The 17,912-nt window shown below is 53.5% G+C and overlaps 1 protein-coding gene across 1 annotated transcript; it reads right to left on the bottom strand.

Moving 5' to 3' along the window:
- Positions 1–1,923: 1,923 nt before the first annotated feature.
- Positions 1,924–17,514, bottom strand: LOC132533397 (cytochrome c oxidase subunit 5A, mitochondrial). The gene is made up of 5 exons (XM_060174216.1): positions 17,351–17,514; positions 11,163–11,279; positions 8,671–8,792; positions 4,575–4,696; positions 1,924–2,084 (listed from the first exon to the last, which is right to left on the bottom strand). Exons 1-4 carry the CDS (start codon positions 17,457–17,459, stop codon positions 4,583–4,585), a joined length of 462 nt encoding a protein of 153 aa, XP_060030199.1. The 5' UTR covers positions 17,460–17,514; the 3' UTR covers positions 1,924–2,084; positions 4,575–4,582.
- Between the last annotated feature and the right edge of the window lie 398 nt (positions 17,515–17,912).

Genomic DNA, 17,912 nt, shown 5'->3' with positions numbered 1-17,912 from the left:
ATCAAGCCTCCAGTTACTGCTGGGGTTTGGTGCCTGCACCACGAGTCCCCTGCTCCTGGAGGCCACTTTTTTTCCTCTTGCTGTCCTTGTTTTATCATTGTAGTGGTTATTGTTACTGATGTTACTGGATAAGACAGAGAGAAATGGAGAGGAGGGGAAGACGGGGAGAGACAGACAGACACCTGCAGACCTGCTTCACCACTTGTGGGTGGGGAGCCGGGGGCTCAAGCCGGGATCCTTATGCTGTCCGTGTGCTCTGCGCCATGTGCGCTTAACCCAACTGCACTATGGCCCGACTCCCTCTTCTCTTCTCTTTTTGCCTCCAGGGTTGTTGCTGGGGCTCAGTGTCAGCAAGAAGAATCCGCTGCTCCTGGAGGCCATTCCTCCATTTTACTGGACAGGACAGAGAGACACTGAGAAGGGAGACAGGGAGACACCTGCAGACCTGCTTCACCACTTGTAGGCACATCCTTTGCAGGTGGGGATCTAGGGGCCGAACTCAGGTCCCTGAGCTTCGTCCTATGTGTGCTTAGCCAGATGCACCCCCCTGCCCCCCGTAATACTTGTCAACACATTTCTCTTGGGGCCAGGTGGTAGTGCACATGTTACAATGCACAAGGACCCAAGTTCGAGCCCCTGCTCCCCACCTGAGGGAGAAAGCTTTGCAAGTGGTAAGGTAATGTTGCAGGTGTCTCTCTCTCTCTCCCTCCCTCTCCCAGTTCTGGTTGTCTCTATCCAATAAATAAAGATACAAAAAAATTTCTTTCTCTGGCCCAAGAATGGCAGCAGACAGTGTTGACTCAAATATGAGGTTCTAGGTTCAATCCCTGGCTTGCATGTGGCAGACTGATGCTCCGGGTCATTTCACGCTAGTACGTGAACAAATGCTGCAGGGAGGGCGGAGGGTAGACAGTATAATGCTTGTGTGAAGAGACTCTCATGCCTGAGGCTCTAAAGTCCCAGGTTCAACCCAGTCCCCGTCAACCAGAGCTGAGCTGACTGTCAGTGTAAACCAACCAAAGCCATCTCTCATCTCACAAGAAGGCTCCCTCAAGGGCAGATACACTTTGGTAGCACAGGAGTTCATACAACTTACACGGCTGCGGCTCGGAGCTCCCAGGCTCAGTGCAGGTCTGAGTTTCTCCCGTGGGTGTGGATAATCTGGCCTGAGGCAGCAGGAAGGCAGCTCCAGGCCCCCAGGGCAGGGAGCCTGGAGGGATGGAGCAAGTAAGCAGGACATCCTGCCCCCCCCAAATAACATGCCGGCAAAGAGTGAGTCACAGTGGATGGAAACCCAAGAACACGGCCCTCCAACGACAATAAGCATACAGCCATGTCCCTTCATTTCACATCTGTAACTTTTAAAGGGGGAGGGGGGATAACGTGCTTTCTGGCAGGGGACCAGCTGCCGAGAAACAGCCAGTTGTGTCGGAACCTTACCGGAAGTGATCTTAGCATTCATTCCTCGTATGACTTCAGCAGAGAAGGTAGTATTGATACTGCCCCTCTTATACTGGTCTGAGTTGACTTCCAGTTTTAAGGCAGGATTGGTGTATGTATTTTATTCTCTTAAGAAGCAAACTCACTTGCTTCATCCTTTAAGGAGAAAGGCTCCAAGTCACCCATAGCAAGGACCCTGATGCCTGAGCTGACAGCAAGGCAGGCACAGGCAGGCAGGAGGGCTCAGGGGGCTGGCCAGAGACAGTGCCTCGCAGCTGCCTCCTTATTCTTCTTCACTGCTCTGGAAAAGGCTCATCTGCACAGACACCCAAGCCCAGGCACTTTCTGGACCCAACAACAAAATCAGGTGAGGCTGAGCGGCTCAGAGGTGCCCTGACAGCAGAAGACAGCAGCTAGCCACCCTCGGCCCCAGAATAGCCGCTTCCTGTTCTTCAGAGCAAACACAGGGAACTTTGAGACCGATTTTCAGTTTACTCATTTCCCTTTTATTGATGTCCTAGTTACCATGACATGGTCTGGAATTCAATAAAGGAAAACTTCTCAAATAAGGTCATGTCATGCTCAACATTTCCAGACAATTGTTTACAGTCAAGTAGCAACAGAGAAATCCCTGGGGAGCCCACCTGTAAGAGAAAACACTAATTAGTGGTCCAGGAGCAGGTGCAGTGGACTGTCAAGCATGAGGTCCCTAGTTCAATCCCTGGGTAGCTCTGGTTCTATTTCTCCCTCTGCTCCTGTATCTGAGTAGTAAATAAAATAATCGGTGATAGTAAATACAAACTAGCCAGGAAGAACAAGGCGAAGTCTTCTTTTCCAAGACAGCCTCCTCTCCAGACAGCCTTTCTGCTCTTAGCCATAACTCAGGCTCTGCTTTCTGGCCGTACACACCCCTGGTATTCACTAGAGGTGACATTTTCCAATAGAAAAATGCTGGAGAGCTGGGGAGACAGCCTGACAGCTCTGCAGAAGATTTTTCACGCCTGAGACTCCAAGGCTCCGGGCTCAGTCTCCAAGCCAGAGCTGAGCAAAGAGCCGGGTAGCTGCCCTTACGCTGTCTGTATGTCCTGCTCAACACAAGCTCCTCTGCACTCCAAGCAACAAGACTTGACAGACATGCAAGATTCATCCACTACAAATCAGGAGCCACAGGGCTCTAAAAAAATAATCAGAGGGTTCAGGAAGTAGCTGATAGTGTGTAAGGCCCTGGGGTTAAGCTGTGAGAACAAGGGCGCATCAGGGATGGTAGCAGGGGACTGCAGGGGTGGTGGCAGGGGACCGCAGGGTGGTGGCCGCAGGGATGGTGGCAGGGGACTGCGGGGGTGGTGGCCGCAGGGATGGTGGCAGGGGACTGCGGGGATGGTGGCCGCAGGGATGGTGGCAGGGGACTGCGGGGGTGGTGGCCACAGGGATGGTGGCAGGGGACTGCAGGGATGGTGGCAGGGGACCACAGGGATGGTGGCCGCAGGGATGGTGGCAGGGGACTGCAGGGATGGTGGCAGGGGACTGCAGGGATGGTGGCCGGGGACTGCGGGGATGGTGGCAGGGGACTGCAGGGATGGTGGCAGGGGACTGCAGGGGTGGTGGCCGCAGGGATGGTGACAGGGGACTGCAGGGATGGTGGCAGGGGACTGCAGGGGTGGTGGCCGCAGGGATGGTGGCAGGGGACTGCAGGGATGGTGGCAGGGGACTGCGAGGGTGGTGGCCGCAGGGATGGTGGCTGCAGGGATGGTGGCAGGGGACTGCGGGGATGGTGGCCGCAGGGGTGGTGGAGTGGCGCTTTGGTCTCTCTCCAGCCTGTCCCCTCACTCTCTGGGAAGAAAAAGCGAAAGTCTGCGTTGTACAGTATGCCGGCTTAGTCATGAGCATGACTCTGGGTCTGAACACTGTCCCTGCTCAGTGGAGGAAGTGCTGGTGTCCTGATGTTTCTCTCCCTTCTGTCCTATAGTGACTCATATGTTTATATGTCTTGTCGTACAGAGGATTTTCTGTGACCCCTGCAGACACCACCTCTACACCCTTTTGGTTTCGCTAGGCAATCTGCCTTTCCATAGAAGAAGGCATCCTGTAAAGTTTATTTATTTATCTGTCTCCAGGGTTACTGCTGGGGCTCGGTGCCTACACAATGAATCCACCACAGCAAGCACCCACTTTTCCCTTTGCCTTGACAGGATACAGGGGAGAAAGAGATGGACGCCTGCAGGTCCACATTACTGCTGGTGAAGTTCCCCACCCACTGCTGGGGACCAGGGGCTCAAACTCAGATCTGTGCATGGTGACACGTGCACTCAAGCAGGTGAGCCACCACCCAGCCCCAAACGGAGCACATTCTTAGGATTCATTACATGTCAAAGTTTCACATGAGCCAGAGAAATCTCTCCAGGACTCGTGGCACCTGTATGAACACGGTGGTAGGTTTTCAAGTCTCACACGTGCTCAGAGGAGCTACACCTCCGACCACTTAAGTGTTTTATTACTGATGAATCTTTCCTTAATTATAAAATCTGAGCTTGAGTACCAAGTTAATAAAACCCTGCTGCTGGGGGCCAGGAGGGGGCGCACATGGTTGAGCGCACATGTTAGAATGCGCAAGGATCCAGGTTCAAACCCCTGGTCCCCACCTGCAGACGGAAGCTTTGTGAGTGTGAAGCAGGGCTGCGGTTGTCTTTCTGTCTCTCTCCCTCTCTATCACTCCCTTCCCTCTCGATTTATGTCTCTATCCAATAAATAAATAAAGATAATAAAAATTAAAACAAACAAACAAACAAAAACCCTGCTGTTAAACATGTGGCAGCTCAGCCGACAAAGTGCTGGGACCCCAAGAAGAGAGGCTCCGCGTCTGACCCCAGGCACTACATATCTCTCTCGTCGCTCACAAACGAGGAGATGTGGGAGTGGGAGGTGGGGGGCAGAGTAACGGCTGAGCAGAAGACTTAAGTCAGGGCAGGGTAGACAGCATAATGGTTTTGCAAAGAGACTCTCACGCCAGAGGCTCCAAAGTCCCGGGCTCAATCCTCTGCACCCCATATGCCAGAGTAGAGCAGGGCTCTGGTGAAAAAAGACGTAGGCTTCAGCCCTCTCTGGAGGGTCTGTTCTCCTCAGCAAACGGTGCTTACCTGGGGGTCTACACTTTGTCTAGGCCCAGTTCCTCAGGAGTGGAGATTCCCAGTTCATTTAAGGTTGGTCTAAGTTCCTGGATGACATAGGGGTAGATTTCCTTGTGAGGTCCTGCTTTGTCCTGATGGTGAAGAAAATACATTTAGCACTTCAACAAGCACCCTGTTAATGACCTGAATGGACAGTTATTTCAGTCACATATGCAAAGGCCAGCAGCACAGACAGTCCTATACTTCCAAGTTTGCATACTCATCACTGTGTGTGTTTAACAGAGAGCAGTGAGGAGGCACTTGGCGAAGCAGCCCATGACACAGGCCATCTATTCTGTCAGCCCTCAAGGGAAGGTTTTTTTATTTTTACCAGAGCACTGCTCAGCTTTGGCTTATGGCGGTGTGGGGGATTGAACCCGGGACTTGAGAGCTTCAGGCATGAAAGTCTCTTTGCATAACCATTAAGCTGTACCTCCACCCAAGATAAGTTTTAAAAACATGTTTAGGGGAGAGGGGATAGATAGCATAATGGTTGTGTAAAGAGAATTTCATGCTGGGAATGGGGCGGTAGCGCAGCAGGTAAAGTGGGTTAAGGACCGGCGTAAGGATCCTGGTTCGAGCCCCCGGCTCCCCACCTGCAGGGGAGTCGCTTCACAGGCGGTGAAGCAGGTCTGCAGGTGTCTGTCTTTCTCTCCCCCCTCTGTCTTCCCCTCCTCTCTCCATTTCTCTCTGTCCTATCCAACAACAACGACATCAATAACAACAACAATAACCACAACAATAAAACAACCAGGGTAACGAAAGGGAAAGAATGGCCTCCAGGAGCAGCGGATTGTGGTGCAGGCATTGAGCCCTGGCAATAACCCTCGAGACAAATAATTCTACTAGTGGAGCTTAGGCATCTACTTTATTTTTTTAATTATTTATTTACTTACTCATGAGAATGATAGGAGAGAAAGAACCAGACATCACTCTGGTACATATGCTGCCAGGGATTGAACTTGGTACCTCATACTCGAGAATCCAATGCTTTATCCACCGCGCCATCTCCAGACACACACACACACACACACACACACAGAAAAACACCACTGAGAGCAGTGGATTCATCGTGCAGGCAATGAGCCCCAGTGATATCCCTGGTAGCAATAATAAACAAATAAATCTCGACAGTAACAATGAGAGTAAACTGGGCCATACACACACTTTAAAGCTCAGAGTTAACAGCAAAAGATGGTGATGACAGAATTCAATGATTAAACTCCAGAGGCAACAGGAGCAATCAAGTTAACACAGGGAAGGATTTTAATTCACATCCAATTTGAGACCCTAACTGAATTACGCGCCGGTGCTGTGTGGGTTGACAGCACACAGAACCCTTTTCCCCACCGGACAGAGCACTGTTCAGCTCTGGCTCATGGTTAACTGTGGACTGAACCTGGGATCTACAGTGCCTCAAACATTAAAGTCTGTTGTGTAACCACTATGCTATTTTCTCTGCTCTCTAATTTCTTTTTCTTTCTTTTTTTTTTCTTCCCCCCTTTGTTGCCCTTGTTGCTGTAGCCTTGTTGTGGTTATTATTATTATTGATGATGTTGTCGTTGTTGGATAGGACAGAGAGGAGGGGAAGACAGAGAGGGGGAGAGAAAGACAGACACCTGCAGACCTGCTTCACCGCCTAGGAAGCGACTCCCCTGCAGGTGGGGAGCCGGGGGCTCGAAATGGGATCCTTATGCCACTCCCTGCGCTTCAAGCCACGTGAGCTTAACCCACTGTGCTACCGCCCGACCCCCTTTTTTCTTTTTTTTAACCAAAGTTCTGCTCAGCTCCGGCTTATGGTGGGGTGGGGAACTGAACCTGGGACTTTTGAGCCTCCAGCATGAGAGTCTCTGCACAGGTGGTGAAGCACGTCTACAGGTGTCTTTCTCTCCTCCTCTCTCCATTTCTCTCTGTCCTATCCAGCAACGACGACATCAACAATAATAATAACTACAATAGAACAAGGGCAACAAAAGGGAATAATTAAAAAAAAAAAAAAAGCCAGGAGTCCTGGGCAGTAGCACAGCGGGATAAGCGCAGGTGGAGCAAAGCACAAGGACCGGCATAAGGATCCTGGTTCGAAGGCCCTGGCTCCCCACCTGCAGGGGAGTCGCTTCACAGGCGGTGAAGCAGGTCTGCAGGTGTCTGTCTTTCTCTCTCCCCATCTTTTCCTCCTCTCTCCATTTCTCTCTATCCAACGACAACACCAGCAACAATAATAACTACAACAATAAAACAAGGGCAACAAAAGGGAATATAATAAATAAATATTTAAAGAAAAAAGCCAAACTGTTATCTGCCTTTACCAGGCCTATTTTGGCACTGTTATATAATTGAAAAATACCTTTAAAAAAAGAAGGGAGTCGGGCGGTAGCGGAGCAGGTTAAATGCACGTGGCGCAAAGGGCAAGGACTGGCACAAGGAGTAAGGATCCCGGTTCGAGCCCCCGGCTCCCCACCTGCAGGGGAGTCGTTTCACAAGCAGGTGAAGCAGGTCTGCTGGTGTCTGTCTTTCTCTCCCCCTCTTGATTTCTCTCTGTCCTATCCAACAACAACGACATCAATAACAACTACAACAATAAAATAAGGGCAACAAAAGGGAAAATATCTTTTTTAAAAGGAGAAATGCATGTACCTGGTCTTAGAAAAATCAAACCCCGGCCCCACCTGCAGGGGAGCTCACAGAGTTGTGGCAGTGCTGCAGGCATCTTTCCCTACCTCCCTCCTTCCTCAATTTCCTCTCATTGTCTAGAAAATAGTAAAATTTAAAAAATAAATCAGGATCGGCAGCTACAATTAAAAGAGGGAAATAAGTGTATATCCTACATTCTCATCTGTTTTCAACAAAATGGATTCGGTTCCCACAATCATCGTTTCATCATGCTCTTCAGTTTATGAAGATCTTTATTAAAAGGACTTCTACAACATTAATAGATGCCTACTGATAGTCACTGCTGAGACTCTCCATCTTTTGAAACCACTAACGTTCAATTTCATCTCACAAACAGCACAAAAACTTAGTCACACCTGTACATCCATGTATATATATGGAGAAAAACTGAGAGGGGCGAGGGACGGAGACAGAGAGAGACGCCAGCAGGCCTGCTTCACCACTTGTGAAGACCCCCATGCAGGTGGGGGTGGGGCTTGAACCTGGGCCCCCGTGCATAGCAAATGTGTGTGTTCCAGCAGGTGTGTGTCCTTTACTATTTTCTTAAGATAAAATTTCACGCCCTGGAGGCGGCACAATGGATAAAGGACTCGGCCCTCCAGCATACGTCCCGGGCTCAACCCCTGGCAGCATATCACCACGTGGCAGAGCAATATTCTAGTTCTATAGTTCCTCCCTTCTGCACTCCCCCCTTTTAAAAGATTTTATTTATTAATGAGAAAGATAAGAGAGAGAGAAGAAACCAGACATCACTGGTCCATGTGCTGCTGGGGACTGAACTTGGGATCTCATGCTTGAGAGTCCAATGTCTTATCCACTGCATACCTCCTGGACCATCTCATCCTTTTGTTTTTAAATTGTTTTTTATATTTATTTATTTTCCCTTTTGTTGCCCTTGTTTTTTATTGTTGTTATTATTATTGATTTTGTCATTGTTGGACAGGACAGAGAAAAATGGAGAGAGGAGGGGAAGACAGAGAGGGGGAGAGAAAGATAAAAAAAAAAAAAAAAAAACACAGAACACAATGACAAGTAATCAATACTCCAACTACTCCCACAACAACTTTTCAACTACAGAGGTTGGGGCTGGCAGTGGTGCGCCCGGCTGAGCACATCACCATGCAAGCACCTGGGTTTGAGCCCCGGTCCCCACCTGCAGGGGGAAGCTTCATGAGCAGTGAAGCTGGGCTGCAGCTGTCTCCCTCCCTCCCTATCTCCCTCCCCTCTATTTCTTTCTGTCTTATCCAATAAACTAGAAGGGGAGGAAGGATGCCAGCAGGAGCAATGGATCCACAGTGCCAGCACAAGCCCCAGTCGTAACCCTGGTGGCAATTAAGAGAAGCAGAGGGCCACCCCACACGCGCGACCTGAGTCCCCTGCAGGGCCTGCCACTGACCTTCACGACCTCAAGGATCCGGACGGCACTAGCGAAGTCATTCAGTCGTCTGCAGGCCCGCAGCGCAGCATCGATGATTTTGGGCTCAGGGACCAGATCGTAGCTGACAAGCGTGTTCATTCCTGTCAGACCAAAGGTCACATCAGCCTCATGTCCATTAAACATGAAATTAAACACTAGGGAGTCGGGTGGTAGCTCAGCAGGTTGAGTGCAGGTGGCGCGAAGCTCAAGGACCGGCTTAGGGATCCCGGTTCGAGCCCCCGGCTCCCCACCTGCAGGGGGGTCGCTTCACAGGCGCTGAAGCAGGTCTGCAGGTGTTTGTCTTTCTCTCCCCCTCTCTGTCTTCCCCTCCTCTCTCCATTTCTCTCTGTCCTGTCCAACAATGACATCAGTAACAACAACAATAATTACAACAAAACAAGGGCAACAAAAGGGAAAATAAATATTAAAAAATAAAAAAAAAAAAGAAATTAAGCACTGACTACTAGATGGGCTACTGAAGCAGACGGGTGGTTCAGGCCTCTATCAAAGCTAGAGAATACACTTTAACAAGTTCTAGAGAAATGCTCAAGGAGAGTAAGGCCCAAATGAAGACACTATGGGGTTTGGAGAGAGAAACATTAAGCGCACAAACTCCGATTAGACCAGGAAATAGCTGGGGTGATTGCTGTGCACAGATGAGACAACAAAATGAAGATTCTCTTGATCAACATTATCCAGTAAAAGTCTCCCTGCTGGCAGTAAAACAGAGACACTATGTTCCTACAGAGAAGTTCAAAATACTTATTTCTTGCTCTTTTAATTTTCTTTTGTTGCCTTGTTTTATTGTAGTTATTATTGTTATTGATGTCGTCGTTGTTGGACAGGACAGAGAGAAATGGAGAGAGGAGGGGAAGACAGAGAGGGGGAGAGAAAGACAGACACCTGCAGGCCTGCTTCAGCGCCTGTGAAGCGACTCCCCTGCAGGTGGGGAGCCGGGGGCTCGAACCGGGACCCTTACACCGGTCCCTGCGCTCTGCGCCACCTGTGCTTACCCCGCTGCGCCACCGCGCGGCTCCCTATTTCCTCCTCCTTCTTCTTTTTTTTTGCCTCCAGGGTTACGGCCGGGACTCGGCTGCACCTCGAATCCATTGCTCCTGGAGGCCACTTTTTTTCCTTTTTTGTTACCCTGGTTGTTTTCTATTTTCTCATTTTTATGACTGATGCTGGCACATATGCATAGACCAAATCTTTTTTGCCTCCTGGGTTAACACTGGGCTCGGTACCTGCACTACAAATCCACTGCTCCTGGAGGCCATTTTCCCCTTTTGTTGCCCTTGTTTATTGTTGTTGTGGTTGTTGTTATTGTTGGGTAGGACAGAGAGAAATTGAGAGTAGGGAAGACAGGGGGAGAGACAGACAGACACCTGCAGACCTGCTTCACTGCCAGTGAAGCGACTCCCCTGCCGGTGGGGAGCCGGGGCTCGAACCGGGATCATTGCGCTGGTCCTTGTGCTTTGTGCCATATGCACTTAAGCGCTTAACCTGCTACACTATCGCCCGACTCCCGTTTACAGTGATTTTTTTTAAAAAAAAATGTATTTCTTTATTGGGGAATTAATGTCTTACATTCAACAGTAAATACAATATGTACAAACTATTGTATTTACTGTTGAATGTAAAACATTAATTAGTAAATACAATAGTTTGTACATATTGTATTTACTGTTGAATGTAAAACATTAATTCCCCAATAAAGAAATAAAAAAAAAGTTTGTACATGGATAACATTCCCCAGTTTCCCATTTAACAATACAACCCCCACTATGTCATTTATCGTCCTTCATGGACCTGTATTCTCCCCACCCACCCACCCCAGAGTCTTTTACTTTGGTGCGATACGCCAATTCCATTTCAGGTTCGACTTGTTTTCGTTTCTGATCTTGCTTTTCAACTTCTGCCTGAGAGTGAGATCATCCCATATTCATCCTCCTGTTTCTGACTTATTTCACTTACAGGATTTTTATGAATAAACCTCCCTTGTGGGAGTCCAGCGGTGGCACAGCGTATTAAGTGCACGTGGCACCAAGCACAAGGACCGGCATAAGAATCCCAGTTCAAGCCCCCAGCTCCCCACCTGCAGGGGAGTCGCTTCACAGGTGGTGAAGGTCTGCAGGTGTCTGTCTCTCTCTCCCCACCCGTCCCCACTTCTCTCTGTCCTACCCAACAACAACGACATCAACAACAACAACGACATCAACAACACCAATAACTACAACAATAAAAACAACAAAAAGGAAATAAATAATATTTAAAAAGAAAAGCTTTACAGAAACAAAAAAAACCTCCCCCGTTTAACCTTAAACAGAGCCAAATCTTGTTTTTGACACGTGCCCACTTTCCAGGCCTGTTGCAGCTCCACGTGGCCAGAGCTGCCGGCTTCCCGCTGCAGGGCATGGAGGGCACCTGGCACGGGCGGGGTGCATCTTCACCCAAGCCCGCAGGCACCTTACCTTTACGCAGTTCCCAGGCATCGATGTCTGGCTTGTTGAAGTACATCACCCAGCGAGCGTCGAACTCCTCGTCTGTCTCGTGGGAGCCGCCGTGGGAGCCGCGGACAGGCTGGGTCACTGCAGGAGAGCACAGAGCCTGAGTGGCGGCCTGGCCCTTCCTCTTTCACTGTTTGCAGGCCACACAACTCCCCGCCCGCCGGTCGTCAGACGTGGAGTCTGGCGCAGGAGACAGCGTGGCGGCCATACAAAGGCTGTCCTGCCGGGAGGCTCTGCAGCCCCGGGCTCCATCCCCAGCAGAGCTGCACAGGGATGTAAATAAGCAGCCCGGCGGTGCTCACTCAATGTGATAAGTTCTGAACCAACTTTTATTCTCGAGCAGGACAAGCCAGTGTGTATTAATACGAAATGCTGCTATCTCAGGAATTAAGAAAAGAGGGAGGAGTTGGTGCATGGCACCAAAGTAAAGGTGAGAGGAGGGTTCAGACCCTGGAACATGATGGTGGAGGAGGACCTAGGTGGGGGTGAGTGTTGTGTGGGAAACTGGAAAATGTCAACTGTAAGCCAGTAGCCCCCCCAATAATAAAGAGAAAAGAGACTTCCGGGACGAACCCCCAGGACCACTGTAAGAGAAAGCTGAGTAGTGCTATGGTAAACAAAATAAGTCAACACTTTATTTCATTTCATTATTACTACTTTTAATATTTATCTTCCTTTTTGTTGCCCTTGTTTTTTTGTTGTTGTAGTAGTTATTATTGATGTCATCATTGTCACATAGGACAGAGAACTGGAGAGAGGAGGGGAAGACAGAGAGGGAGACAGACACCTGCAGACCTGCCTCACAGCCTGTGAAGCGATGCCCCTGCAGGTGGGGAGCCGGGAGCTCGAACCGGGATCCTTACACTGGTCCTTAACTCACTGCGATACCACCTGACTACATTATTATTGTTTTATATATTTACTTAACTAGTATTTTTTAGCCAGAGCACTGTTCAGCTTGGAGCTTGGTTTATGGTGGTGCGGGGAACTGAACCTGGGACTTTGGAGCCTCAAGCATGAGAGAGTCTCTTTGCATAACCATTATGCTAACTACCCCCCTCACATGCAGTATTGGGGGTAGAACCTGGAGCTTCACTCATCTAAGCTCCGTCCCACCACCGAGTCATTTCCCTGGCTGTTCTTTATCCATCTTTACCCATTCTCTTTCTTTCTACCAGAGCACTGCTCAGCCCTGGTTTATGGTGCTCAGGAGGACTGAGCCTGGGACTTTGGAGCCTCAGACACGAAAGTCTCTTTGCATAACCACTATGCTATCTATCACTGCCCTGTTCTTGATATTTGTAAAAAATAATGTTCTCCAGTGAATTATGGTAAAAAGTAAATTCTTACCGGGGTGAGGACCCAGTTCAATCTTCAGGTCCCCACCTTCAGGGAAAGCTTCATGAGTGGCTCAGCGCTGCTACAGATATCCCCCTGCACTCTCTGTCTCTGTCTTTCCATCTCTCTCTCTCTCTCTCTCGTCTCTAAGGTTATTGCTAGTGCTTGGTGCTAGCACTATGAATCCACTGCTCCTAACAGCCATTTAAAAAAAAATTTTTATTGGATAGGATGGAGAAAAATTGAGATGGGAGGGGGAGATAGACAGAGACCTGCAGACCTGCTTCACCACTTGTGAAGCTTCTCCCCTGTAGGTGGGGAGCTGAGGGCTCCAACCTGGATCCTTGCACTTTGCACTATGTGTGCTTAACCAGATGTGCCACTACCTGGCCCCTCTTTTTCCTTCTTTAGCATTCTGTCTCTTACCCTCTATCAAAAAGGAAAAAAATAAAATGACCATTGGGAACAGTGGAGTGGTACAAGTACTGAACCCCAGTCATAATCCTGGTAGCAAAAAGAAGAGGAAGAAGAAGAAGAAGAAGAGGAGGAGGAGGAGGAGGAGGAGGAGGAGGAAGAAGGATCTTATTAAAAATAAAGTGCACACGTGAAGGAAAATACTTATACACATGCATGCACTCACATCTCTGTCCCAAACCCTAAGCATGTGTTCTCTTCTTTTAAGACAAAATCTCTTTTTTTAAATTTATTATTGGATAGGAACAGAGAAACTGAGAGGGGAGAAGAAGACAGAAAGGGAGAGAGACAGAGAGACACCTGAAGCCTTGCTTCACCACTTGTGAAGCTTTCCCCCTGCAGGTGGGGACCGGGGCCTTGAGCCTGGGTCCTTGGGCACTGTAGTGTGTGCGTTCAAGCAGGTGCGCCACAGCCTGGCCCCGAGTGTGTTCTCTAATATGACTGATGTGCTACCACTGTTCAAATGTCCAACTATGACTTGGCTGTGATTGTTAAAGCAGATTGAAGGAATGAGTCATAAAACGAACCATAAAGAAAAAAAAAAAAAGTAAATTCTACAACCTGACCACAGTAACTTTCAAACTGTTTTCTCACACTAGTAACCTCTGCGTGGGGCTGAAACGCGCCTCAGGGGTCCGAGTCCTACCCAAGGGTCCTGGGCTTGAGCCGTGACTGGCAGCATGTGATGCTGGGGCTCGAACCCAGGACCCAGAGCTTCATGCACTGGGCCACCTCTGGGGCCACACGATCCATCAGAGCATCAGCCTGGTGCGTGTGGCGCCCGCACAGGTGCGAGTCGTGATCTCCACGCAGCCAAGGGCCGCCCCAGGGGACGCATCAGGTACCGGCAGCTTTCTTCCTCCTTTTACATAGAGCAGGGCGCCCAGTGCCTGCAGCCAGAGGAATCTGAGATCCAATAAATCTAGTTTCATCATAGCAGCATTATAGGTTAAACTTTTTTTGGGGGGGTAGGAGAAGGTATTTTTTAAAAGATTAAACTTTTTTTTTAATGAGAGAGATACAGAGGGCAAGACATGGGGGATGGGGTTGGGGTTGACCACAGCCCTGCTCAGCTCTGGCTGATGGCGGCGCTGGGGGTGGAGGCTGAGACCTTGGAGCCTTAGGCAGGAGTCTTTTCGCAGAACCATTACGCTCTCTCCCTGCCCAAGAGGTTTTTTTTTTTAAAAATACTCTGCTAATTTTTTTCTTTTTCTGCCTGAGGGTCATGGCTGGGGCTTGCTGACTACACCCGGAATCCATTGCTCCAGGAGGCCTTCCCCCCCCCTTTTTGTTGGATAGGACAGAGAGAAACGGAGAGAGGAGGGGAGACAGAGAGGGGGAGAGAAAGACAGACACCTGCAGACCTGCCTCACCGCCTGGGAAGCGACTCCCCTGCAGGTGGGGAGCCGGGGGCTCGAACCGGGATCCTTATGCCGGTCCCTGCACTTCCTACTCCCTGTCCCCCCTAAAGTGCCAATTTTTCAGTTGATTTATCTAAATGGGCTGGGGAGACAGCATAATGTTTATGCACAGAACTTTCATGCCTGAAGCTTTGAGGTCCTAGGTTCAATCCCCAGCCAGCACCACCAGAAGCCAGAGCTTAGCAGTGACCTGGTAAAAATAAATAAGTAAAATATCCAAATGGTCCTTTGAAAATAGGTTCCCACTCTTGAGACAGAGAGGCAGAGAGAGAGAGAACAGAAACTGCAGTGCTGCTGGTGAAGCTGCCCTCTCCCCCACTGCAGGCACTCTCACCTGGTAGTCCAGGGCTTGAACCCAGGTCCTTGCAAACACAGGTGTGTGCCTCCTATTGGGTAAGCCAGCTGCCGGCCCCAAACTTAACAGTGTCAGGGACACTCTGGAGCCGCAGACACCCCAAGCAGTGCCGGGTGAGGAGCGCATCTCACTTCTGGGTTCTGGGAGAAGCAGAGCCTAGTGGTCAGACCCTTCCAGGCTCTTCACCGTCCCACTGTCTTGCCTTAGCACCGACCCCTTCTTTATCTATAAGACGAAAGCGTCGCCATCGTAGCAGGTGGTGGGATCCAACAGTGGTCACCAGAAACCACCCGAGGCCTGTGAGGTAACCGGGCTGTCGGGAGTCACGACAAAGACGTGTCCCGGTTCCAACAGGCCAGAGCGCACTGGGATACTCGCTGCCTCGCCGCCTGCGCGACCCGGGGCCAAGCATGGCCCCCGCTGAAGTGAAGGAGACTTTGGTCTCCTCTGCTTGTTTTTTTACGTTATATTGCTTTTTAACAGAAAGAAATTGACAGGGGGAGAGGTACAGGGGGAAAGAGAGACAGAAAGACAGCCACATCACCACTTACGAAACTTCCCCCTGCAGGTGGGGCCCAGGGGCTTGAACCTGGGTCCTTGTGCACCGTAATACATGGACTTAACCAGCTGCTGCACCACCCGGCCCCCCCCTGCATCTTGTAATAGACTGGGAGTCGGGGGGTAGCGCAGCGGGTCAAGCGCAGGTGGCACTAAGCGGCACCTGCAGGGGCGTCGCTTCACAGGCGGTGCAGCAGGTCTGCAGGTGTCTGTCCTTCTCTCTCTCCCCCTCTGTCTTCCCCTCCTCCCTCCATTTCTCTCTGTCCTGTCCAACAACGACGACGACAATAATAATAACTACAACAATAAAACACGGGCAATGAAAAGAAAGAAATAAAAAAAGCGGCGCGCAGGTCTCCCGGCCTGGCTCTCGGGAGAAGGCAAACAGGTAGCCCGGCTGTTACAGGACCCGCTGCTTATGCTGAGCGTTCAGAAAGCTCTCCCACCGTGGCACCGAGGCCGGGACAGTAGACGCGGCTCGCAGCCCCGACGGGCGAATCCCGCCAGGCCTTCGCTCCTCAGACCGCCACCCGCAGCCCGGTTGCTCGGCCGCCAGGTAGTTCTGCGGCTGCCCAGCCCGAGCCGGGTCTCCGCAGCTGCCGGCGTGCGCTCCGCCGGGCGAGCCAGCTCGGCATGCAGGACGCGTCCGGCCGGCATCGCCTGTGGGTCTCACTCCAACCGGCCTCCGGGGGCTCCGAGGGCGGCGGCATCGCCCAGTAGCCAGCGGCCGCCAGCCTGGAGGACAGCAGGGCGGGGGCGGGCGGGGGTCGTGTCGCGTCGCGTCCAGGGCAGGGGGCGGGCGGGGGTCGTGTCGTGTCGCGTCCCGTCCAGGGCAGGGGGCTGGCGGGGGTCGTGTCGCGTCCCGTCCAGGGCAGGGGGCGGGCGGGGGTCGTGTCGTGTCGCGTCCCGTCCAGGGCAGGGGGCGGGCGGGGGTCGTGTCGCGTCCCGTCCAGGGCAGGGGGCTGGCGGGGGTCGTGTCGCGTCCCGTCCAGGGCAGGGGGCGGGCGGGGGTCGTGTCGCGTCCCGTCCAGGGCAGGGGGCGGGCGGGGGTCGTGTCGTGTCGCGTCCCGTCCAGGGCAGGGGGCGGGCGGGGGTCGTGTCGCGTCCCGTCCAGGGCAGGGGGCTGGCGGGGGTCGTGTCGCGTCCCGTCCAGGGCAGGGGGCGGGCGGGGGTCGTGTCGTGTCGCGTCCCGTCCAGGGCAGGGGGCTGGCGGGGGTCGTGTCGCGTCCCGTCCAGGGCAGGGGGCGGGCGGGGGTCGTGTCGTGTCGCGTCCCGTCCAGGGCAGGGGGCTGGCGGGGGTCGTGTCGCGTCGCGTCCAGGGCAGGGGGCGGGCGGGGGTCGTGTCGTGTCGTGTCGCGTCCCGTCCAGGGCAGGTCACCGAGGTCACCGCCGCCCGGGCCCCAAGGTCACGCGGAGGCCGCGGTCGCAGCGCCCCCTGGCGGCGCCCTCGGGGCTCAGGGCCGGGCTGGGCGAGGGCCGGGGCGACGGGGCCGCAGGACAGTGCCCCCAGCCCCACCACGGCCTCCATGTCACCTTCGGGGGGCGGCAGAGGTCTGAGGGGCCTGGGGGTCTGCGGGGCGGCGGGGTCAGGGGGCGGAGGGGTCTCGGGTCTGCGGGGTCGGGGGCGGCGGGGTCGGGGGCGGCGGGGTCGGGGGTCGGCGGGGTCGGGGGTCTGCGGGGTCGGGGGGCGGCGGGGTCGGGGGCGGCGGGGTCGGGGGGCGGCGGGGTCGGGGGGCGGCGGGGTCTGCGGGGTCGGGGACGGTGGGGTCGGGGGTCTGCGAGGTCGGGGGCGGCGGGGTCTCGGGTCAGCGGAGCGGCGGGGCCTGGGGTCTCGGGGCCGGGGGTGTGCGGGGCGGCGGGGTCTCGGGACCTGGGTTCTGCGCGGCGGCGGACCCCCGCCTCTGGGCCACCCCGCGGGCTCCGTCCCCGGCGGCCAGGGTGCGGCGCGGTCGCCCAGGTCACCGCAAGGACACGGGGCCGCGGCGCGACGGGCGGGGTGGGCTTACCGGCGGGGGCGGGGGCGGCGGCCGCGGGGCCCGGGGTGCGGATCCGGGGGCCGAGGGGCCCGGCCCGGGCGGCGGCGGCGGCGCAGCGGCGGAGAGCGGCGACCAGCATGACGGCGATGGCGGCGGCCGGCGAGGGAGCGGGCGGGCGGGCGCCGCGGAGGCGGGGCGGCCGGACGCGGCGTGACGTCATGACGTGGCTGAGCGGGCGGAGGCGTGGGAAGGGGGCGGGGAAGGCGAGGCCTACGGTGGCGCGCGGGGGACACGCGGCGGCGTTGCGGGCGAGCGCGCCCCGCAGCCCGGCCCGGTGTCCCGCCGCAGCCCGGCTCCCGGTGGCGCCTTGGCCCCCGCACAGTGGCCAGTTGCAGGACGCTCCGAACCCACCTCGTTGGAGCCTAAAGCTGAGAAGTCGTAGGAGAACGAGCGCTTTCCTGCGAGGGACGGGGTGTCCTGCTCACGAGCCCCGTGGGCGGGTGCGGAGCCCGGGAGGAGCCCCGAGCCCTGAGCCCTGCCGGGAGGGACGCTGACCCGCTCATGGACCTCGACCCCCTGGAACCTGAAGCCA

Source organism: Erinaceus europaeus, chromosome 16 (assembly GCF_950295315.1).
Source record: "Erinaceus europaeus chromosome 16, mEriEur2.1, whole genome shotgun sequence".
Classification (NCBI taxonomy): domain Eukaryota; kingdom Metazoa; phylum Chordata; class Mammalia; order Eulipotyphla; family Erinaceidae; genus Erinaceus; species Erinaceus europaeus.
This window is presented reverse-complemented; position numbering and strand designations above follow the sequence as displayed.